The sequence below is a fragment of the Pelophylax lessonae genome (assembly GCF_965119305.1).
Source record: "Pelophylax lessonae genome assembly, chromosome: 10".
Lineage (NCBI taxonomy): Eukaryota > Metazoa > Chordata > Amphibia > Anura > Ranidae > Pelophylax > Pelophylax lessonae.
Window position 1 is genome coordinate 147055827 of NC_138777.1, and position 25598 is coordinate 147081424.

Consider the following 25598-nt stretch of genomic DNA (forward strand, 5'->3'; position numbering starts at 1 on the left):
GGGGAAGAGACAGAGAGGAGGAGAGGAGGGGGGGGGGAAGAGAAAAGGGTCCCCAGGGGGGGCTGAACGTAGCAAGGGAAAAGGAAGGAGGTCAAGAGAGAGTGGACGGAGAAACAAACGGAGGAGGGGACGGGTCTATCCCAGCCCACCCCTGTTCACCCACAACCCCCACACCTTGTCGAATTTCTGAGGGCAACCCCTGCTCATGTAAGTGAGTTTATAGAGCGGTAAGACTGAGTCAACCAGGGTCCGCCACCTAGACAGCAACAGAGGATCAGCCGATTTCCAGAGTAGCAATATCGTTTTCCGGGCATAATCAATACTCATCATTGTTATTAAAGCGCAAATCAAGTGCTTAAACATATGCTCGGTGCTCAAGGAGTAATTAATTAATTTAAATACACTGAAAACAATTGGAGTAAAGTGCTGCTAGTGCAAAATAAATGGTGAGTAATAAATGTGCAAATAATCCGTTGTTCATACAAAGTGCAATCACAAATATTGGGCAACCAATCAATTTGGTGTATTAATAGTGAAAACTCAAAGGCGCATAATATTCAAAAATTAATATATAAATAAATAAAATTTTAAGTGTTATAGTGTCCAATTATTGGCGATGTATTCCCAGTATTTTCTTGTATCGTTATAAAGTCCTTTTTCAATCTATTAGCTTCCTCCACCTTTGGGGCAGTGAACGGGGGTGCTCTTCAGTGAACACACTTGTAAGTGTGCAAACTGCTCACCTCAATTACTTTATAAACACGCCTGTGGTATATAAGCCTGGGTTGATGTTTTTTTCAGGGGAAAAAGTCACATTTTCCCTCCCCAGTGTCGTGTGAGTCGTTAGTAGTACAAGGTCTCAGGTGTGAATGGGGAGCAGGTGTGTTAAATTTGGTGTCATCGCTATCACTCTCTCATACTGGCCACTGGAAGTTCAACATGGCACCTCATGGCAAAGAACTCTCTGAGGGTCTGAACAAAAGAATTGTTGCTCTTGATAAAGATGGCCTAGGCTATAAGAAGATTGGCAAGACCCTGAAACTGAGCTGCAGCACGGTGGCCATGACCATACAGCGGTTTAACAGGACAGGTTGCACTCAGAACAGGCCTCGCCATGGTCCACCAAAGGAGTTGAGTGCATGTGCTCAGCGTCATATCCAGAGGTTGTCCTTGGGAAATAGACGTATGAGTGCTGCCAGCATTGCTGTAGAGGTTGAAGGGGTGGGGGGTCAGCCTGTCAGTACTTAGACCATACGCCGCACACTGCATCAAAGTGGTCTTCATGGCTGTCATCCCAGAAGGAAGCCTCTTCTAAAGATAATGCACAAGAAAGCCTGAAAACAGTTTGCTGAAGACAAGCAGACTAAGGATATGGATTACTAGAACCATGTCCTGTGGTCTGATGAGACCAAGATAAACTTATTTGGTTCAGATGGTGTCAAGCATGTGTGGCGGCAACCAGGTGAGGAGTACAAAGACAAGTGTGTCTTGCCTACAGTCAAGCATGGTGGTGGGAGTGTCATGGTCTGGGGCTGCATGAGTGCTGCCAGCACTGGGGAGCTACCGTTCATTGAGGGAGCCATGAATGCCAACATGTACTGTGACATATTAAAGAAGAGCATGATCCTCTCACATGATAATGACCCCAAACACACCTCCAAGACAACCACTGCCTTGCTAAAGAAGTTGAGGGTAAAGGTGACTGGCCAAGCATGTCTCCAGTTCTAAACCCTATTGGGCATCTGTGGGACATCGTCAAACGAAAGGTGGAGGAGCACAAGATCTCTAACATCCACCAGCTCTGTGATGTCGTCATGGAGGAGTGAAAGAGGACTCCAGTGGCAACCTGTGAAGTTCTGGTGAACTCCATGCCCAAGAGGGTTAAGGCAGTGCTGGAAAATAATGATGGCAACACAAAATATTGACACATTGAGCCCAATCTGGACATTTTCACTTAGGGCTGTACTCACTTTTGTTGCCAGCGGTTTAGACATGAATGGCTGTGTGTTGAGTTATTTTGAGGGGACAGCAAATTTACACTGTTTTTCAAGCTGTACACTCACTACTTTACATTGTAGCAAAAATCTCTTCAGTGTTGTCACATGAAAAGATATAATAAAATATTTACAAAAATGTGAGGGGTGTACTCACTTTTGTGAGATACTGTACATCTTTTTTTGACCATGGTGACACAGCAGGGAACAGGAAAGGGGGCTTGGTGAGAATTTACATCAACACAACTCAAGGTATTGATGAGATTTCACCTGATGCTTCTTTTGTCCTCAGGTGTGTAGCTATGCAGGATATGTGCACTAAAGTGTACATGAAAGACGTAAAAAAAAAAAAAAAAAAGAAAGAAATATAATGGACAGGATTTTTTAGGCATCACATTTAAAGACAAAAATGATTTTTTTATAAAACATACCGAATTTATTTTCACAAAAAATGCTGTTTGGACAAGTAAGTTTATGAAGGTGTCTTGCTATTTTGATGCCTTTGATGTTTGACCACATTAGGTGTGCTCAATTGCCAAATCAAATAGTAGTGGTAGGAGGAGACAACCCTTTCTAGTACCTCTTGTTATTGGGAAGTAGTAGATTTTGTATCCAGAATATTTCAGATATGCACACTGTTTGAAGAGAAGAGATCCATTAAAAAAAAGTTTGGGTCAAACCCCAGCATTCAATTATGTAGCACAGATATAGCCAATAAATCAAATAAATAAATAATATTGCTGCGCTAAGTGGATATACATCAAAATTAATCGCTTAGTGAAAAATGATAAATAATGTGACCATAAACTCAGATAATGTGATAAACATTAATAAATGTTGAATCAAAAAAATCGGTGATATTGAAAGTCCCAATAACACAGTGCAAGTAGAGTGACACAATATTACTGTGATAAATAAGTCCCAATGCACAGTGCAACTAAAGTGACACAATAATAAATAAATGAATCTTCATCTGTGATTAAAGTGCTGCATGCTTCACTGCAAGTGATCCACGTGACAATGGTAAGATTAGCAGCTCACCTCAAGGGAAGACTCATAAGAGTCTAAATGCACATAGGGTCAAAATCACAGTCGCCTGGTAAGCCCTCCTGCCACCGCCTCCAAACAATTCAAGTTGTATATGGCATCGGTGAAGAAATAAAAAAGGAGATCTAGTGCTCTCTGTCTCAATAAGGGGCCATTTATTACATTTGCTGAAATCGCACTTACATTGTATGGCACTTAAGCAGTGCAAGCTATCTCGGCATTCAGACACTTCCAGGAAGGCCGGATTCTCCCACAATGGTGTAAAATCAAAGAATCCGTCCGAATCCGTCAACGTACGCAACTCCCTCCACAGGCGACGCAATAAGATGGCCATGGGAGCACGGCTCGGCAGTGAGGGAAGGTCCATCTCCAAGAGGGAAGCCGCCGAGAGGGGATGCTTAGAGTTAGCTAGCAGCAGTACCTGTGGGTCTATCGAGTGCTGGTCCCCCGACCCCGCTAAATGTTGCAACTGAGCAGCTATGAAATACATCCTGGGATGGGGGACTGCCAGACCACCTTTGTCCTTAGGAAATTGGAGAGTAGATAATTTAATGCTGCCTCCTCCAGACAAGGTCGCGAAATTGGGATTCTACCCTCTTAAACCAGGATACTGGGATCCATACAGGAGAGTTATAGAAAATATATAGCAACTGCGGGGCCCAAATCATTTTTATTAGATTTACTCTGCCAACAACTGACAGCGGAAGCTTTCACCAGCATTTACCTTTAGTTCGTTGCTTGTCCAAAAGAGGGAGCAGGTTAAAACGCAAGTACTGTGTCGGGTCCGGGGAGACCACGACCCCTAAATATTAGAAAGTATCTGCCACCTGTAGGCGACCCAGGGCCGGTAAGGAGGGATTAGGTATAGGGTCCAGGGGCATCAATATAGACTTGTCCCAGTTAATAGAGAAACCGGAGAACGAACCGAATTTTGCAATAAGTACCATAAGCGCCCCCCTACGGAATCCCAACACAGCCGGGTTACTCCTAATGAGGGCTGCCAGTGGTTCTATCGCCAGGGCAAACAGCAGGGGGGATAAAGAACACCCCTGTCTGGTGCCCCTATATAAGGGGAATGGGGAAGAAAGTTCCCCATTCATCCTGACCCGAGCACGTAGCGCCGAATACAAAGCCTTCACCCATCCAATGAAGTCACCCCCCAAACCAAAACGTGACAGAACCTCCCACAGATACGGCCACTCGACACTATCAAATGCCTTGGCCGCATCTAGTGAAAGAATTGCTCTATTGCCCGCATTGTCCACTGGGAGTTGCAAATTAAGAAAAAGTCGCCGTATGTTAATTGCCGTGGACCTTCCCGGAATAAATCCGGATTGGTCAGGGTGAATAATAGTAGTAATGACCTTCGACAGTCGGTTGGCAAGGATACGGGCGAGGAGTTTAATGTCAGTGGTCAACAGGGAGATTGGCCGGTATGAGTCAGGAAACCTAGGATCTTTCCCCAGCTTGGGCAGGACTATAATAATGGCTTCGCTCATGGAATCCGGCAATACGCCAGTACGCATAATATCCCGCATAGTGGAGAGGAGGACCGGCAAAAGTACCTTCCCATATTTAGAATACACTTCCACCGGCAGGCCATCCGCCCCCGGGGCTTTTTCGGTGGGTGCCTGTCCTAACGCATCTGTAAGTTCGTCCATGGTAACGGGGGCAAAAAGGGACATCCTATCCTGAGCACTAAGCTGAGGTAAGGAACACTCATCCAAAAAGGAGGACATGGCCGTCCCCGCACCCCCACACCGGAACTGGTATAAATCGGCATAGAAATGCCTAAAGACCTCAAGTACCTGCGACGTGGAAGAGACCACACCCCTTGAAGGAGTGGTAATCTCCACCACCGAGCCAGGGTCCTGTTGCGATCTGGCCACCATGGCTAACATATGTCCCATGTTTTCACCTTCCTCAAAGTATGTTTGCTGCAGGAAATACCTTTTTTTCTCAGCTGCTGAAAGTACCACGGAATTATATAGGGCCTGAGCCTCTAACCAAGCTTTTTGCGTGGAGGGAGAAGGTGAAGCTATCACAGCCTCTTCCCTGCGTTTCATCTCCCCTCGTACTGTATCCTCCCATTCTGCAGAGCTGCGTTTAACCGCAGTAATCCCTCTAATTATTTGACCACGCAAAAAGGCTTTCAGGGCGTCCCATACCACAGCAGGGGAGGCAGAATCACGGTTGAAAGCAATGAACTCCACAAGAGCCAGGGCGATCGGGTCAGGCTCGGGGGAACAACGTCAGCCAAAACGGATTCACCCGCCACAGCCAACGTGCCCCCGACCCTGACACCGATATCCTAACCCACAACGGTGAGTCGTCGGACACCAGACGGGGTTCGTATGCCGAATCAAACACCCGGGGTTTCATAGTCATTCCCTGAGGCCAGATCGATACTCGACAAACCGCCATGAGTGGCCGAGTAACATGAGTAACACTTAGTGGTCGCATGTCTGTCCCTCCAAACATCTCTGAGGCCCATCTCCAGCAAAAACTTAGCAAATGCCGTGGGGCGGGATTGATGGGAAGGATTAAATTTATCAAGAGCTTGGTCTAAATAGTTGTTATAGTCACCCAAGGCCAGCACGGGAGTGTCAGAATGAGGCGCCAAAAACTGCGCCAGCAGGCGGAAAACCTCATGGGAGAAGGGTGGAGGGACATAAACAGCGGCTAGAATACAGAGAAAATCATTAAGTTTGCGCAAGAGAAAAACGTATCTCCTTAGGTCATCCACCCACCTGTGGAGGCACACAAAAGTCACCTCTCTAGACACCAATATGCTCACTCCCCTAGAGTAGGAAGAGTGGACATAGTGGTATTGCACAGGATAGGCTCAAGAGCGTAACAGCTGCGTGGTTGCACCCACCAGGTGGGTCTCTTGCAGACAGACAATAGCAGGTTTAAGCTTCTTAATACAATTAAATATCGCTTTACGTTTAACCCCATCAGCTAGACACCGGACATTCCATGACATAATCAGAGCATTAGAATGTGAGAGCGCCATAAAGTATCAAAGTTGAAATATAAACCCAGCATCAAATACCTCCCAGACCACCCGACATACCACTCCCCAGAGCCAGACAAAGTCCTCACTGGCACTGTCCACAGGAGCACATTCATATAGACCAAAGACGGGAGCGGAGGGTGCTGCAGTCCAAGCCAGCTATCCAGAGCTGCAAGTGTCTTAGGCAGGAAGGGTATCAACTGTAGAAAAGCACGAAAAAAAAGAAAGAAAACAAGTAGAAAAAACAGAGTTAACAGGGCCAACAGAGCCCAGTAGAATGGGACACTCCAGTCCACGGAGCCAATGTGTCCTCGCAGGACAACAGGAGAGGAGCACAATATGCAAAGGAATAGCATGCAGGTAACTTTGGGGGAAAACACGACAGTCTCGCTCAGCCGAGCGGCAATCCCAAATGCAGGACCCCCTAGGGGGTAGAACTCAAATGGAAGAACAGAGACTTGAGAACGGTCCTTCCTCGCTCCTCACAGTAGACAGAGAATCATAGCCAATAAAGTATAAGTGCAACCCTTGACTCAAGGGGGTACCTGTTGGGCGAGATTGCGTTCCTCCCTATCCAGCCAGTGCATAGCCGCCTGAGTGTTATCAAAGAAATGAGTGGAGCCATTAGCAATAACCTTCAATTTGGCAGGGTAAAGCATAAAATAAGGCACATTCAACGTGCGCAGTCTCTTCTTTATATCCAAAAACTTTGCTCTCCTGCGTTTCACTTCAGCGGAAAAGTCAGGGTACAGAGAGACTCTGGTGTTGTTCACAGAGAGATCAGCAGTGGTCCTGGCTTTACTTAGGATGACATCACAATCTTTATAATTGAGTAACTTGAAGAGAAATGGTCTAGGGGGGCTCCCGGTGGAGGGGGCCTGGCGGGAACTCTGTGCGCTCGCTCCACCGCAAACATGGGGGAGAAGGCATCTTTTCCAAAAGTATTCATAAGCCATGCTTCAATAAAGGCCACAGGGTGCTTCCCCTCAGCTTTCTCAGGGACCCCCACTGCCCGCACATTATTCCGTCGCAGGCGGTTCTCCATATCTTCCAGTCTAGCTGCATTAGCAGTGGTAATAGTATGAAGAAATTGAACATCCTGCTGTAATGGCTGCCATTCATCCTCTATGGTACTAACACGGCCCTCCAACGCAGTAGTGCGGTCCCGCAGCTTCTGCATGTCCTGGCGGACCAGGGACAGTTCCAGCTTCATGCCTTGCACCTCCCCTGCTAATCTGGCGATATTAGTGTTGCCTGTGGTTACCGCAGAGAGGATATCTCTGGGTTCAGAATCTAATTCTGGGGAAGGTGAGGTAGGCCTCACCGGCGGCACCGCGCCCACATTAGGGTAGGCCTGAGACCCAGCTCCCAGTACCGAAGGGGCCTCCCCATCCTCCGTGTCCCCCATGGCCATGTCCACATCTCCAGCATATACTGGGCAGAGAGGGGGAGCAGGGTCTCTACCTTGTGGTTTGGCAAATAAACGCTGCACGGCCTCCTTCTGCCTTTCCTTCACCGAGCGGGCCGCCGCGCCGCCATCTTGGCCTCCATAGTCCGTCGCCGGCCGGGAAGTCGTGCCGCATCTGGACATCAGCCCGGATGGAAATAGCCCCACAGAAGGTAAGTATAAGTTGTCTGCAAAGTGGCCTGAGGGTTGCAGGTAAGTTGGGTACAGGAGAGCTGAGATATACAGGAGATTTCACAGGATTCTGGCGGAGCTACTGCAGGACACGTCCGCTCACATCACTTGCCAGCCACGCCCCCATTGTGAGAATTTTAACAAGTTTAATATCACAGTTGAGTAAAGAAATGGGTCTATAGATGGATCAGGTGGAGTCATCCGTGTTAGGCTTTGGGAATCATAGAAAAAATAGCTATTAGGTTTCCTGCATAAAGAGCTCTTGTCTCGAAAGCAGTTAAAGGAATTGGTAAAAGTTGGACAAAGTGGTCCACAAATTTTTTTAATAGGAAGCAGATGGCCATCAGAGCCTGATCGTTTGTGAAGTTTCAAGATCTTTATGGCCTGCAAAACCTCATTAATTGTGATGGGTTGTTCAAGAAGGCCTATTTATCCTTTTTTTTTTTTTTTTCCTCCCCGAGAAGCCGCTGCTGCCACAGCCGCCATCATGGGAGTAGATATCCGTCACAACAAAGACCGCAAGGTGCGGCGAAAAGAGCCCAAAAGTCAGGATATCTACCTGAGACTTCTGGTTAAGTTATACCGTTTCCTGGCCCGTCGTACAAATGCCACTTTCAACAAAGTGGTTTTGAGACGTCTGTTCATGAGCCGCACAAACAGGCCACCCCTCTCTCTGTCCCGTTTGATTCGCAAGATGAAGCTTCCTGGACGTGAAAGTAAAACTGCTGTGGTGGTTGGATGCATCACAGATGATGTCAGGATTCAAGATATCCCCAAACTCAAGGTGTGTGCACTTAAAGTGTCTTCTGGAGCACGCAGAAGAATTCTTAAAACTGGTGGACAAATTTTGACATTTGACCAGTTGGCTCTCGCTGCCCCCAAAGGCCAGAACACTGTTCTGCTTTCAGGCCCTCGCAAGGGACGTGAGGTGTACAGACACTTTGGAAAGGCACCTGGTACTCCACACAGTCACACCAAGCCCTACGTTCGTTCTAAGGGTAGAAAGTTTGAGCGCGCTAGAGGACGCAGACCAAGCAGAGGATACAAGAACTAAACACCGTCTGTGCTTTGTACTCATTAAAGATGCTAAATCTTGAAAAAAAAAAGAAGGCCTATTTATGGGTCTTTTATGTAAATATTGTTATATCATTGAGAAGGCCTTCTGTCTTGGCAAGGGGGAAGAAAACTCTTGCGGGCTTGTAGTCATGGTCTAGTTTATGAAGTTTAAAAGATAGGTGTGTGTCCAGGTTGTTGGCTTTAACATACTGTACTGTTTATGTTTAGATCTGCAAATTAGTTTTTCAGCAGATTCCATCACTAGAAGATATAGTTCAGTATAGGCTATGTCTAGAAATAGTCTACAGTAATCCCCCGCTACATCGCGGTTCAGTTTTTGCGGTCCCGGTAATTCGCGGTTTTTTTTGTAATGTTATTTTACTATATAAATCATTAAAAATGAAATATTTTTGTGTTTTCCATAGCTCTTGCTGTGTCTCTTAGTATCTTTTATGTGTTTAAATGAGTTTCTATTGTTTTAAAAGTGTGTTTAAAGACCTTAAAATGCTTCTACACGTACAGTGACATTAAAAAAATCATGCCTACAATGCATTTTAATAGGGTTTTTCTATTTCGCGGAATTTCACTTTTCGCGGCTGGGTCCGGAACGTAACCCCCGCAATGGAGGGGGGTTTACTGTATTAGTTAGATTGCGGTGGGCTTAGAAGTTGGACTTAAGAACCCCAAAATCGTTTTCTAACGCCTGTTGATATTGACACTTCTCTTTAATAATTTGTGAGGCAATCTGTATACAAGTGCCTTGAATGACAGGTTTGTGCACTTCACAAAAAGTGGTGGTAGACACCTTTGGGAAGGTATTAAATGTCATGTACTCTCTGAGTGCTATTTGTATGTCAAGGCGGAAATATGCATTAGAGAGAAGGGAGTCATTCATGGTCCACATAAGTAAGTGTCAGTGTTTTTGGGAATACAGAACGATATGGAAGTTAGGATCATGGTCTGACCATGGAACTGGCTTAATAATAGAATTAAGCAAAAAAGGTGTGGACGCTGATTGTTTTGGAATAAGATCGATTCTTGTAGAGGAATTAATAGAAGAGATATTTCCAACAAGTTGAGTTGGACATTCTCCAAATGTCAACAAAGGAATGGTGAAGTAGAAATTTAAACGTGGTGGTGGAAGTGCAGGGATCTTGGTTATATGATGATCTGTCTCGGTAGGGTTGGATGACCTAGCTGGATTCCCCAAAGGTTTTAGGGGGCCCATTTTATGTGAATTGACTGTCTGAAAGAGGTGGATGAGAAAGTTGGTTTGAGTGGTGTTAGGGGTGTATTAAAAAGCAAATGTGACCTCGTAACATATGCGTCATGTAAGGAGCCAACTAGGATTAGGTATTGTCCTTCTGGGTCCCTGATTTTAGACTGCCATATACATAGGGGAAAGCCAATCATTAAATCCCAGTGTTTTGTTTAGCCACAGGAAAAATATGTCTGAGTATACAAGAGGCTAAAATATTATGGGGTTGTGGAAACAGAGGTGCATTTCCTGAAGGCAAACCATATCTGCCGAAAAGGCTACAAAGGACCTTCGTTTTTTTATTAGGTGAATTAAGCCTCTTAACTAGGGATGAGCTTCGAGTTTGAGTCAAATGTAAGTTTGACTCAAACATTGGCTGTTCGCTCGTTTGTCGAATGACGAACAAATGTGTTTCTTCGTGGGACATTTGAGCGCCTGCATCCATAATGCACTGCGCGCGTGCGCAGTGCATTATGTGATTGGCCAAAGCATGCACCCTGACCTCCATGCTTTGGCCAATCAAATCATCTCTGCCATGATTGGACAAAGGCAGGCTGCCTTTAGCCAATCATGGCTCAGGGGCTAAGTACACGCCCCAAACTATATAAAGGCTGCTCACACAGCGTGTAGTGTGACTGTGAGGGCGAGGTAGAAAGTGGTTGAGGCAGGGAGAGGAACGTGATTGAGGCAGGGAGAGGAGAGTGATTTGCAGTTTATCAGACAGTGCAGTGTAGTCTAATTAGAGACATTGCTAGCAGTGAGTTAGGCAGGGAGAGGATCGTGATTGAGGCAGGGAGAGAAAAGTGATTTGCAGTTGATCAATTGATTATCTATTAGTCCATTGAGTATCTATCAGTCAGTTCAGTATAAAGCGTACATTGATATCTCTCTCTCTCTCTCTATATATATATATATATATATATATATATATATATATATATATAGGACACTTGATTATATATTAGGCCATTGAGTATCAGTCAGTTCAGTATAGAGCATTCATTGATCTCTCTATATACTGTATATAGGACAATTGATGAGATATTAGGCCATAGAGTATCTAATGGTCAGTTCAGAATAGAGCATACATTGATCTCTCTCTATATTTAAAGTTGTGCTCATAAATTTACATACCCTGGGAGAATTTATGATTTCTTGGCCATTTTTCCAAGAATATGAATGATAACAGAAAAAACTTTTCTTTCACTCATGGTTAGTGTTTGGCTGAAGCCATTTATTATCAATCAACTGCGTTTACTCTTTTTAAATCATATTGACAACAGAAACTACCCAAATGACCTTGATCAAAAGTTTACATGCCCTGATGATTTTGGCCTGATAACATGCACACAAGTTGACACAAAGGGGTTTGAATGGTTTTTTAAAGGTAACCATCCTCACCTGTGATCTGTTTGCTTGTAATTAGTGTGTGTGTGTATAAAAGATCAATGAGTTTTTGGACTGAGTTATGGGGAAAGCAAAAGAATTGTCAAAGGATCTGCAGGAAAAGGTAATCAAACTGTATAAAACAGGAAAGGGAAATAAAAAGATATCCATGGATTTGAGAATGCCAATCAGCAGTGTTCAAACTCTAATCAAGAAGTGGAAAATGAGGGGTTCTTACATAGTTACATAGTTACATAGTAGGTGAGGTTGAATAAAGACAATAGTCCATCCAGTTCAACCTGTGTAGGTGTGTGTGGCTGTAATCATCTCACATACCCCTGAATGTTCTGATCCTTGAGATGTAAGTCTAAGAGTCTTTTGAAAGCCACCATACTACCCGCAGAAACCACCTCTTGTGGTAGAGAATTCCACAATCTTGTAGCCCTAACAGTAAAGAACCCCCCACGTTGCCTGAGGTTAAAACGCTTCTCCTCTAATCGCATTGTATGCCCTCGAGTCCTCATGCAATCCCTTTGAATGAACAGCTTTTTTTCTAAGCTGGGATCCCCATTAAGATATTTATAAATTGCTATCATGTCCCCCCTCAGACGTCTCTTCTCCAGGGAGAATAAATCGAGCGATTGTAGACGCTCTTCATAGTCAAGGTCCTCCAATCCCCTAATTAGTTTAGTTGCCCTTCTCTGGACTCTCTCCAGCTCCAACACATCCCTCCTGAGGACTGGCGACCAGAACTGGACAGAATACTCCAGATGCGGTCGGACCAGAGTTTTATAAAGTGGAAGGATTATAGTCTTATCTCTGGAATACATCCCTTTCTTTATGCATGCTAATATTCTGCTGGCTTTGGCAGCTGCCGCTTGACATTGCATGCTGTTGCCTAATCTATCATCAACCAAGACTCCCAGATCCTTCTCCATTTTTGATTCCCCCAAGGGTTCCCCTAACGTGTATTGTGCTTTTATGTTTTTAGTCCCCAAGTGCAAAACCTTACACTTCTCCACGTTAAACCTCATTTGCCATGTCGTTGCCCACTCTGTTATTTTGTCCAGGTCATTCTGTAGGATATCTGCTTCATGCTGTGCAGTTATTGCTCTGGCCAATTTTGTGTCATCTGCAAAAACTGATATCGAACTACTGATCCCGACCTCAATGTTGTTTATGAATAAATTGAACAAGGTTGGTCCCAGGACTGAGCCCTGGGGCACCCCGCTTACTACCTCAGACCAGTCTGAGTATGCGCTGTTTATTACCACTCTTTGGACACGCCCTTTAAGCCAATTCCGTATCCAAGAGCAAACCCTGCTGTCGATACCTGCAGACCTTATTTTATAAATTAAGCGCTTGTGGGGAACTGTATCAAACGCCTTAGCGAAATCCAAGTACACCACATCCACTGGTCTCCCCCTATCTAGCTCACAGCTCACCTCCTCGTAGAATGTTAATAGATTGGTTTGATTGGTTGAAACCAAACCACGGTCAGGTAAAACAACTAAAATTTCAGCCACAACTGCAAGGAAAATTGTTTGGGATACAAAGAAAAATCCACAAATATCTTCAGGTGAAATACAGGACTCTCTGAAAATGTGGTGTGGCTGTTTCAAGATGCACAATAAGGAGGCACTTGAAGAAAGATGGGCTGCAAAATCGAGTCGCCAGAAGAAAGCCATTACTACGCAAATGCCACAAAGTATCCCGCTTACAATACGCCAATCAGCCCAGAGACAAGCCTCAAACCTTCTGGCACAAAGTCATTTGGAGTGATGAGACCAAAATTTAGCTTTTTGGCCACAACCATAAACACTACGTTTGGAGAGAAGTCAACAAAGCCTATGATGAAAGGCAGGGCCGGCCTTTGGGGTGTGCGAGCTGTGCGGCTGCACAGGGCGCCATAGGCAACAAGGGCGCCGTGCGGCCATCACAGCTCGCAGAAGATCAGGCGATTCAGACCGCACAGCGGGAGGTAAGCGGCGACCGCGGCCTGGACAGGGTTAACACAGTCCGTGGCCGCCGCTTACCTCCCGCTGTGCGACTGTGCCTCGGTCACCTACTCAGGCAGTCTGAGGCGAGCTGTATATCACACACAGCTCAGCCTCCGATCCACGGTGACAGATCTCTCCTCCCTGCAGGGATGCCAGAGGAGAGATCATCATCTCCTCCTCGCCCTGCCCCTTCTCCTCCTCCTCCCGCCCCGCCCACACTCCCCGGGGATGTGTGGACGGGAAGTTTAAAGAAAAAAAAAAAGCTGCAGAGTGCAGACAGTGTGAGGGAAGTGAGGTCTCCTTCAAAAAATGTAAGGGGGGTCTCTGTGTGAGGGGGGCTTTGTAAGGGGGGCTCTCTGATGTGGGGGGGGCTCTGATGTAAGGGGGCTTTGTTTGGGGGGTCTGTGATGTAAGGGGGGCTCTCTGATGTGGGGGGCTCTGTGTGGGGGGGGGGCTCTGATGTAAGGGGGCTTTGTGTGAGGGTTCTGTGATGTAAGGGGGGCTCTCTGATGTGGGTGGCTCTGTGTGGGGGGCTCTGATGTAAGGGGGCTTTGTGTGGGGGGTCTGTGATGTAAGGGGGGCTCTCTGATGTAGGGGGCTCTGTGTGGGGGGGCTCTGATGTAAGGGGGCTGTGTGTGGGGGGTCTGTGATGTAAGGGGGGCTCTCTGATGTAAGTGGGCTCTGTGTGTGTGGGGGGCTCTGATGTAAGGGGGCTTTGTGTGGGGGTCTGTGATGTAAGGGGGCTCTCTGATGTGGGGGGGGCTCTGATGTAAGGGGGCTTTGTGTGGGGGGTCTATGATGTAAGGGGGGCTCTCTGATGTGGGGGCTCTGTGTGGGGGGGCTCTGATGTAAGTGGGCTTTGTGTGGGAGTCTGTGATGTAAGGGGGGCTCTCTGATGTAAGGGGGTCTCTGATGTGGGGGGTCTCTGATGTAAGGGGGCTTTGTGTGGGAGGGTCTCTGATGTAAGGGGGGCTTTGTGTGTGTGTGTGTAAGGGGTCTCTGATGTTAGGGAGGCTTTGTGTGTGGGGTCTCTGATGTGAGGGGGCTCTGTGTAGGGGGGTCACTGCTGTTAGGGGGGCTTTGTGTGGGGGGTCTCTGATGTGTGGGGGGTCTCTGATGTAAGGGGGGCTTTGTGTGGGGGGTTTCTGGTGTAAGGGGGCTCTGTGTGTGGGGTCTCTGATGTCAGGGGGGCTTTGTGTGGGGGGTCTCTGATGTGAGGGGGGCTTTGTATGTGTGTAGGGGGTCTCTGATGTTAGGAGGGCTTTGTGTGGGGGGTCTCTGATGTGAGGGGGGCTCTTTGTGGGGGGGTCTCTGATGTTAGGGGGGCTTTGTGTTGGGGTCTCTGATGTAAGGGGGGTTTGTGTGGGGGGTCTCTGATGTAAGGGGGCTCTGTGTGTGGGTCTCTGATGTGAGGGGGGCTTTGTGTGGGGGGTCTCTCATGTGAGGGGGGCTTTGTGTGGGGGGATCTCTGATGTGAGGGGGGCTCTGTGTGGGGGTTCTCTGATGTGGGGGTCTCTGATGTAAGGGGGGCTTTGTGTGGGGGGTCTCTGATGTATGGGGGCTCTGTGTGTGGGGTCTCTGATGTGAGGGGGGCTTTGTGTGGGGGGTCTCTGATGTGAGGGGGGCTCTGTGTGGGGGTCTCTGATGTGAGGGGGGCTCTGTGTATGGGGGCTCTCTGATGTAGGGGGCTCTAAATTAAGGGGGGCTTTGTGTGGGGGGTCTCTAATGTAAAGGGGACTCTGTGTGTGGGGTCTCTGATGTGAGGGGGGCTTAGTTTGGGGGTCTCTGATGTGAGGGGGGCTTTGTGTTGGGGGTCTCTGATGTGAGGGGGGGCTTTGTGTAGGGGTCTCTGATGTGAGGTGGGTCTCTGATGTGAGTGGGGGCTCTGTGGGGGGGGGGGCTGTGTGGGGGGGCTCTTTGATGTAGGGGGGCTCTAAATTAAGGGGGGCTTTGTGTGTGGGGTCTCTGATGTAAAGGGGGCTCTGTGTGCCACAGGATTAGCTTGCACAGGGTGCCTGAACACCTAAGGCCGGCCCTGATGAAAGGTACACCATTCATACTGTGAAACACAGAGGTGGATCGCTGGTGCTTTGGGGATGTGTGAGCTACAAAGGCACAGGAAATTTGGTCAGAACTGATGTCAAAATTAATTCAGCATGTTATCAAAAAATACTGGAGGAAAATTTGCATTCATCAGCCCCGAAGCTGCGCATGGGACGTACTTGGACATTCCAACATGACAATGATCCTAAACACAAGGCCAAGTCGACCTGTCATTGGCTACAGCAGAATAAAGTAAAGGTTCTGGAGTGGCCATCTCAGTCTCCTGACCTCAATATCATTGAGCCACTCTGGGGAGATCTCAAATGCGCAGTTCATGCAAGACAGCCCAATAATTTAAAGGAACTGGAGGCTTTTTGCCAGGAAGAATGGGCAGTTTTACCATCTGGGAATATATATAGGCCACTTGAGTATATATTAGGCCATTCAGTATCTATCGGTCGTTTCAGTATAGACCATATATTGCTCTCTCTTTATATATAGGCCACTTGAGTATATATCAGGCCATTCAGTATCTATTGGTCAGTTCTGTATAGACCATACATTGCTCTCTCTCTCTCTTTCTCTCTCTCTCTATATATATATATATATATATATATATATATATAGGACAATTGATTTTATATTAGGCCATTGAGTATCTATCGGTCAGCCCAGTATACACCCTACATTGATATCTAATATATATAGGCCACTTGAGTTTATATTAGGCCATTCAGTATCTATCGGTCGTTTCATTATAGACCATATATTGCTCTCTCTTTATATATAGGCCACTTGAGTATATATCAGGCCATTCAGTATCTATTGTTTGGTTCTGTATAGACCATACATTGATATCTCTATAGATATATAGGCCACTTGAGTATACTGTATATCAGGCCATTCAGTATCTATTGGTCGTAGACCATCAATTGATATCTATATAGATATATAGGCCTTTTGAGTATATATCAGGCCATTCAGTATCTATTGGTCAGTTCAGTATATATCAGCAGTGCATTATACATAGATTATATATTGATCAACCAGTAAACCCCCCCCCCCCCCCAAAATCCACATCATGTCCGAAAGGCTGACAAGGAGAGGCAGATGCTCATAGGCCATGAAAAGAGGGCAAGCATCCTCTGTGTCCACAGTGACATGTGGTGGTCACAGACATGGAGAATCCTCAGCAAGCAAGGCACAGCTGTCCTTTTTTTCCGGTGCAGCCCCAACATGTAGAAGAGTTGGTGGAGTGGATAAATAAGCCGTCCTCATCCTCCTCGTCCTTTGACACCCACGCTCATACTAGTTTGCCTTCTACCGCAGCTGCCAAAGCGGCCCGTTCCACAGGCTCCTTCTCCACAGCTACTCCTTCTGTCGTCCCACCATCATATCACCAGAGTCACCAGAACTATTCGATCATAGTGTCAGTGACATGCTGCTGGAGGATGCGCAGCAATTTGAAAGCTGTGATGTTGGTTCCCAGGTTGGTGAAGGGAATAACGTGAGCCTAGAGAGAGGGGGTGACAAAAACGGACAAGAAACTAGCAGTCATGTTGCCACAGCTGCAGCATACAGCCAAGTTTGCTCCAGTGATGAGGAGGGAAGAGGATTTTGAGGTCACTGACTGTACTTGGGTGCCTGACAGGATAGAGGAGGAAAGTGAGAGAGAGGAAGAGGAGGAGGACGCACAACTCCAATGAGGCAGGATGTGCTCCAGGGGCTGCCATAGTAGTAGCCAACCTATTGCATCACAGCACAGAGCTCCACAGGCGCAAGGTGCTGAAAACTCCCCACGGACTTACAAAAGTTCATTAGTGTGGGCTTTTTTCAGCACATGTGCAGAAGACTGCAGTGTTGCTGTTTGCAACATCTGTCTGAAGCGGATCAAGCGTGGCCAGAACACCAGCCGCTTGGGTACCACATGCTTGACAAGACATATGACGACCTGCCATGCATTCCGTTGGCAACAGCACCTGAAAGAGCCACGAGATAAAAACAACCATACTTTACCTTGCTCCTCATCTGGGATCTATAACCCTACTATACCTCATGTCTTCTCAAAAACCTGCATTGAGAGGGATGATGGTATAGCAATGAGTGCCACAGAGACTTGCACCCAATCTGCTAGCAGTACACCACTGCTTGATTTGAGCAGCAGGCAAATTTCACTACCCCAGTTGCTGAACTGTAGAAAGAAATACTGTCCCAGCCATCCACATGCTCAGTGTCTTAATGCTAGCTTGGCCAAATTGCTAGCACTACAATTGCTGCCTATTCATCTGGTAGACTGCTCCCTTTCGCAAATTGTGGAATGTGCTGTACCACAGTGGCAGATACCAAAAAGACATCTCTTTTTGCGTAAGGCCATTCCGGCTCTCTACCGCCATGTGGAAGGTAGTGTTTTGGCCTCCTTGGACAGAGCTGCATGGTACAGGGACGTTACATTTCCTTCACAGCGCACTGGGTAACTCTGCTGGCAGCTGGGAAGAATGTAGGACAGGGTTCAGTGTTACAGTTTTTTTTGCCACCGCGACTCCCAATAGCTGGTGCTGGTTCTGTCACATATGGCTACTCCACCCCCTCCTCCTCTTCTGCTCAATTGTTCTCTGAAGCAGCAGTGCTCCCTAAGCGTTCAAGGGGCTACGCAAGCAGTCAGGCTAAAAGATGCCATGCTATGCTTCAGTTGGTCTGTCTAGGGGATAGGAGTCACACTGGGGCATAGATTTTGTCAGCTCTGCAGGGGCAGGCTCAGAGATGGTTGACACCATGACAGCTTGAGCCAGGGATAGTTGTATGCGATAATGGCACCAACCTTCTCTTCGACCCCGACATGGACAATTGACACATATTCCATGCTTGCCACATTTCCTAAATCTGGTGGTGCAGCGTTTCTTGACCAGATACCGAGGCTTCTTTGAGCTCCTGAGGCACGCCAGAAAAGTCTGTGGCCATTTCCAGTGTTCATACAATGCCAGTGCTCGCTTATCTTACATTCAACGGGAATTCAACCTGCCCACCAACCGCCTCATTTGTGACATGCCCACCAGGTGGAACTCAACATTGGCAATGCTGCAGCGGCTGCACACGCAGCAGAGGGCCATCAATGAGCACCTGTGTGAGTATGGCACAAGGATAGGCTCAGGGGAGCTTAGATTTTTTTTCGCCACGCCAGTGACTTTTAAATAAGGATGCATGCACTGTCCTGTCACCATTTGAGGAGGCCACAAGGATGGTGAGCCAGGACAATGCATGCATCAGTGACACCATAACTCTAGTCTACCTGCTGGAGCACACGCTTCATGGAATCATGGACAGGGCAGAACAGCGGGAGGAAGAGGAGGACTTCCTTTCCTCACAGGGCCCCCTTTATGCAGATATCATGCCTGCAGGGACACAAAACAGACAGTAGGAAGAGGAGGAGGAGGATTGTGGCAGCATGGATGTAGAGGATAGAATACAGCAGTCTTCAAGGGATGGTTTTGATTCTCCAGAAACCCCAGGAGTTGTACGTGGTTGGGGAGAGGTTGCTTCTGACAATGTCATCATCCTTAGTGTCCCAGAGGACTCAGAAGCTCATGCCCCCTAAAACTTACGTTGCATGGGCTCCCTGATTCTGCAAAGCCTGCGAAAGGACCCATGGATTTGTGCTATTAAGGAGAGGGATACTTACTGGTTGGCAACCCTTCTTGATCCACCTTACAAGGATAAAGTTGCAGAGCTCATCCTGCCTTCGCAGAGGGAGCAGAGGAGGAAACATCTTGAGAAGGCCTTGAGAAAAAACTTTTGTAACACCTTTCCAGACACTGGGAGGGTAACATTTTCTGGACGTGTTTCTGAGGCATTGTTTAGCCAAAGGAGAAGCAGTGGAGAAAGCGGCCAGCTGACTGATGCCTTTAAACAGTTCTTTAGTACTCAGCAACATCCAGGGCTGTTAGGTTAAGGCAAAAGTGATGAGCCGAACAACCCCAGGTTCAATTCGCACCAGAACACTGCGAAAAGAGGAAAAGTTTGTTTGAACAAACTAACTCCATTAAAGTCTATGGGACTTGAAAATCAAACGGCCTCATTTTGAAGGCTTAAATGCAAGTTATTGCCCCAAAAAAGGGTATGGGGGTCCGGGTACTGACCTGGGAAACATGTAGCAATGCAAAAAAAAGCAATCGATTTTAAAGGAGCAGTGATATACTGATTTTATTGAGGCTTAAAGTGAAACTATAAAAATGAAAAAGTTCTTCAAATATCGTGCCTGGGTGGTCCCCTGAATGTGCCTGTAAAGTAGTGCATCTCTACGATGTATGTAGCTTGCTGCAGCAATACTGATATTTCTAAAGGAAAAAATGTCATATACAAATATATATACAAATTTCAAATGGCATGTACGTGTCATACAGGTGCAGAAAAATTGGACCTCGGATGTTGGTGGTCCCTGAACACCGTAACCCCTCACAGGTACTCTTGCTGGGCGCAGGAATGGGACCTGCTGGTAAGAATCCCATACAAATTTAAAATCGCATGTATTTGTAATACAGGTGCCAAAAATTGGGCATTTGGTGTTGCTGATGCCTGAACACCTTAACCAACCCCTCACAGTTACTCTTGCTGGGCGCAGAAACGGGACCTGCTGGTAAGAATTCCATACAAATTTGAAATCGCATGTACTTGTCATACAGGTGCCAAAAATTGGGCATTTGGTGTTGCTGGTGCCTGAACACCATAACTAACCCCCCACTGTTACTCTTGCTGGGCGCAGGGATAGGACCTGCTGGTAAGAATTCCATACAAATTTGAAATCACATGTACTTGTCATAGAGATGCCAAAAATTGGGCCTTTGCTGTTGCTGGTGCCTGAACACGGTAACCAACCCCTCACAGTTACTCTTGCTAGGCGCAGAAACGGGACCTACTGGTAAGAATTCCATATAAATTTGAAATTGCATGTACTTGTCATACAGGTGCCAAAAATTGGGCCTTTGCTGTTGGTGGTGCCTGAACACCGTAACCAACCCCTCACAGTTACTCTTGCTGGGGGCAGGAATGGGACTTGCTGGTAAGAATTCCAACACATTTGAAATTGTATGTACTTGTCATACATGTGCCAAAAATTGGGCATTTGCTGTTGGTGGTGCCTGAACAGTGTAACCAATTCCTCACAGTTACTCTTGCTGGGCGCAGTAATGGGACCTGCTGGTAAGAATTCCATACAAATTTGAAATCGCATGTACTTGTCACACATGCGCCAAAAATTGGGCATTTGCTGTTGGTGTTGCCTGAACACCGTAACCAACTCCTCACAGTTACTCTTGCTGGGCACAAGAATGGGACCTGCTGGTAAGAATCCCATACAAATTTAAAATAGCATGTACTTGTCATACAGGTGCCAAAAATTGGGCCTTTGCTGCTGGTGGTGCCTAAGCACCGTAACCAACCCCTCACAGTTACTCTTGCTGGGCACAAGAATGGGACCTGCTGGTAAGAATCCCATACAAATTTAAAATAGCATGTACTTGTCATACAGGTGCAAAACATTGGGCCTTTGCTGTTGTTGGTGCCTGAACACCATAACCAACCCCTCACATTTACTCTTGCTGGGCGCAGGAATGGGACCTGCTGGTAAGATTCAATGCAAATTTGAAATCGCATGTACTTGTCATACAGGTTCAAAAATTGGGCCTTTAGTGTTGGTGGTGCCTGAACACTGTAACCCCTCACAGTTACTCTTGCTGGGCACAGAGCACAGGGACAGGGCCTGCTGTTAAAAATTACATACAAAATTTAAATTGTATGCATGTGTCATACAAGTGCAGAAAAATTAGGCCTTGGGAACTGGTAGTGACCTAAACCAAAAACATTGTTGGAAACTAGCAGAATCAAGGTTGAGGAATAGGATAGACAGCATACACAGTCTTCAAGGGATGGCAGACCCCTAGCAAATTCAGTCAGTTACATCAGCATCAGGGGATTTATAGCTGTTGTTGATCCAGGACTGATTCATTTTAAATAAAAGTCAGCAGGTCAACAGAGTCTGTGGACAGACGCACTCTTTGTCCATCACAAAACCTCCAGCAGCACTAAACGTTCGTTCGCAAACCACGCTGGAAGCAGGACAGGCCAGTAGCTCTATTGTATATTGAGCAAGTTCTGGCCAGTGGTCCATCCTCAAGACCCAGTAACCCAGTTGATGCTCAGCTGGAAAGGTCTCCAAGTCTGCTCTTGCGCCTAGATAATCATGCACCATATGATGGAGACGCTGCCGATGGTTGCTCAAACCTACTAAAGAATTGTTTAAAGGCATTGGTCAGCCGACTGATTTCTCCACTGCTCCTCCTTTGGCTGAAAGATGCCTCCAGAGAATGTTAACCTCCCAGTGTCTGGAAAGGTGGTACACAAATTGATTTTCAAGGCCTCCTCAAGATGTTTCATCCTCTGCTTCCTCTGCGAAGCCAGGATGAGCTTTGCAACTTTACCCTTGTAATGTCGATTAGGAAAGGGTTATCCCTCCCCTTGATAGCACGAATCCTCGGGTCCTTTCGCAGGCTTTGCAGAATCAGGGAGCCCATGCATTGTAAGTTGTAGGAGGTATGAGCTTCTGAGTCCTCTGGGTCACTAAGGATGACATTGTACGCAGGAGCAACCTCTCCCCAACCACATAAAACTCCTGGGGTTTCTGGGGAATCAAAACCATCCCTTGAAGACTGCTGTGTGCTATCCTCTACATCCATGCTGCCCATGCTGCCCCAATCCTCCTCCTCCATTTCCTCCTGTGTGTTTTGTGTCCCTGCAGGGATAATATCTGCATAAAGGGGGCCTTGTGAGGAAAGGAAGTCCTCCTCTTCCTCCCGCTGTTCTTCCTTAAGTGCCCTGTCCACGATTCCACGAAGCGTGTGCTCCAGCAGGTAGACTAGAGGGATAGTGTCACTGATGCATTAATCGACCCGGCTCACCATCCTTGTGGCCTCCTCAAATGGTGACAGGACGATGCATGCATTCTTTATCAAAAGCCACTGGTATGGCAAAAAAAAGCCAAGCTCCCCTGTCCTTGTGCTATACTCACAAAGGTACATATTGATGGCCCTCTGCTGCATGTGCAGCCGTTGTAGCATTGCCAATGTTGAGTTACACCTGGTGGGCATGTCACAAATGAGGTGGTTAGTGTGCAGGTTGAATTCCAGCTGAATGTCAGATAAGCAAGCACTGGCATTGTATGAACACCGGAAATGGCCACAGACTTTTCTGGCCTGATCAGATCTTGGAAGCCCGGGTATCTGGTCAAGAAGCGCTGCACCACCAGATTCAGGACATGAACCATGTCCTGCATCCTTCCCAGCTGCTAGCAGAGTTACCCAGTGCGCCATGAAAGAAATGTAACATCCCTGTCCATGCCTGCTGTACCGCTCTGTCCAACGAGGCCAAAACACTACCTTCCACATGACGGTAGAGAGCCGGAATGGCCTTGCATGAAAAGAAATGCCTTTTTGGTACCTGCCACTGTAGTACAGCACATTCCACAAATTTGCTAAAGGGAGCAAAGCCTATCAGATGAAAAGGTAGCAATTGTAATGCTAGCAATTTGGCCAAGCTAACATTAAAGCTGAGTTCCGGGCACAGATCTCATTTTTTGATGAACATACCCCCGGGACAGTCAGGGCTAGCACATTCCACAATGGCTAGCCTCTGATCTGTCCCGGTTCGCACTTACCTGCAAGAAGAAATACTTACTTTGAAAATTTCTTCCACAGCGTTTCCATCTCTCTTGTGGGCAGCTGAAGCCGGCGCTGTCCTCTTCGGTGTCTTCTTCCGCGTCTTCTTCTCCCAGAATGCGCCGCACCGGCTCCTCTCGTCACTTCCGGTGCGGCGCCGCATTCCTAAACAGCTTCTGGGCATGCCCAGAAGCTGTTTAGCAGGGGAATGCGGCGTCGCCCGGAAGTGACGTGCGGGGTCGGTGCCGTCGCATTGATTCCTGGGAGCGATGACGTTCAGCTCCCAGGAATCATCGCGAGGCAGGAAGTGACGGGGTGAGCCTCGGCGCTGGAGGAGGAAGTACCCTGAGGTGAGTATTTACGATCTTCGATTACAAGGTGAGTGTACAAAAAAAAAATATAACTATCCAATTCCTTTTCAGGTTATGTGTAGCTAGCGGAGGGGCACAAAAAAAAATACAGATTTTGTGCCCGGAACTCCGCTTTAAGACGCTAAACAAGTGGATGGCTGGGAGAGTATTTCTTTCTACGGTTCAGCAACTGGGGTAGTGAAATTTGCCTGCTGCTCAAATCAAGCAGTGGTGTACTGCTAGCAGATTGGGTGCAAGTCTCTGTGGCACTCATTGCTATACCATAATACCATAATCCCTCTCAATGCATGTATTTGAGAAGACATGAGGTATATGGTTAGAGATCCCAGATGAGGAGCAAGGTGCAGTATACTTGTTTGGATCTTGTGGCTCTTTCAGGTGCTGTTGCCAATGGACTGCATGGCAGGTCGTCATATGCCTTGTCAAGCATGTGGTGCCCAAGCAGCTGGTGTACTGGCCATGCTTGATCCGCTTCAGACAGATGTTGCAAACAGTAACGCTGCGGTCTTATGCATATGTACTGAAAAAAGCCCACGCTAATGAACTTTTGGGAATCACCGGGGAGTTTGCAGCACCCTGCACCTGTGGAGCTCTGTGCTGTAATGCAATAGGTTGGCTACTCCTATGGCGGCCCCTGGAGCACATCCTGCCTCTTTGGAGTTGTGCCTCCTCCTCCCCCCCTTCCCTCCTCCTCTATCCTGTCAGGCACCCAAGTACAGTCAGTGACCTCATCATCCCCTCCCTCCTCGTCAATGGAGAAAACTTGGCAGTATGCTGCAGCTGTGGCAACATGAATGCTAGTTTCTTGTCCGCCATTGTCACCCACTCTCTCTAGGCTCACGTTATTCCCTTCATCAACCTGGGGACCAACATCACAGCTTTGAAATTGCTGCGCATCCTCCAGCAGCATGTCTCTGACACTATGATCAAATAGTTCAGGTGACTCCTCTGTGCATGATGGTGGGGCGACAGAAAGAGTACCTGTGGAGAAGGAGCCTGTGGAACGGGTCGCTTTGGCAGCTGCAGTGGAAGGCAAACTACTGTGAGCGTGGGTGTCAGAGGACGAGGATAATGGGGACGGCTTATTTATCCACTCCACCAACTCTTCCACATGTTGTGGCTAAATAACATGGGCAGCAACGGAAATAAAGGACGGGCGTGCCCCGCCTGCAAAGGATGCACCAATGTCGACTGTGACCACCACTTTTCACTGTGGACACAGAGCCTGCTTGCCCTCTTTTCGTGGCCTGTGAGCGTCTGCCACCCCTTGTCAGCCTTTCGGACATGATGTGGATAGAGATCAATATAGGGTATACGCAAGTGACCGATAGATACTCAATGACCTGATATGATCTAATCAATAGCCCTATATATAGATAGAGATCAGATCAATATGTGGTATACGCAAGTGGCCGATAGATACTCAATGGGCTGATAACTAATCTATTGCCCTATATATAGATAGAGATCAAATCAATACAGGGTATACGCAAGTGAACGATAGATACTCAATGACCTGATATGATCTAATCAAAAGCCCTATATATAGATAGAGATCAGATCAATATAGGGTATACGCAAGTGACCGATAGATACTCAATGACCTGATATGATCTACTCAATAGCCCTATATATAGCTAGAGATCAGATCAATATAGGGTATACGCAAGTGACCGATAGATACTCAATGGCCTGATATCTAATCTATCGCCCTATATATAGATAGAGATCAATGTATGGTATATGGTCTATGGTATATTCTGCTCTACTGAATATAGTTCACTATCTGATCTCTTAACTTGTAAAAAGCACAAATCTCTCTCCCTGCCTAACTGCTAGCAATGTCTCTAATTAGACTACACTGCACTGTCTGAAAAACTGCAAATCACTTTGCTCTCCCTGTCTGAAAAACATGATCATCTACCTCCCTCCCTATACTCACACTGCTAGCAATGTGTCACTGCACTGTCTAACCAACCTGCAAAATAACTATTCTCTCCCTGCCTCAAACACGTTCCTCTCCCTGTCTCCTGTATCACCCACACAATCAAACTACACACTGCAGCTGTGCGAGCAGCCTTTATA

General features: G+C 46.9%; 2 protein-coding genes across 2 annotated transcripts in view; one reads left to right on the forward strand and one right to left on the reverse strand.

The window, feature by feature from the left end:
* The window catches only part of EHBP1L1 (EH domain binding protein 1 like 1), a 539613-nt gene that overhangs the window by 205669 nt on the left and 308346 nt on the right, over positions 1–25598 (reverse strand).
* LOC309566120 (large ribosomal subunit protein eL18) lies at positions 8143–8805 on the forward strand. The gene has a single exon (XM_082271175.1). It carries the CDS (start codon positions 8184–8186, stop codon positions 8748–8750), a length of 567 nt encoding a protein of 188 aa, XP_082127301.1. The 5' UTR covers positions 8143–8183; the 3' UTR covers positions 8751–8805.

What these genes read in the sequence shown, in the direction of transcription:
- LOC309566120 (XM_082271175.1), top strand. Translation starts at nt 8,184, where the DNA reads ATGGGAGTAGATATCCGTCACAACAAAGACCGCAAGGTGCGGCGAAAA.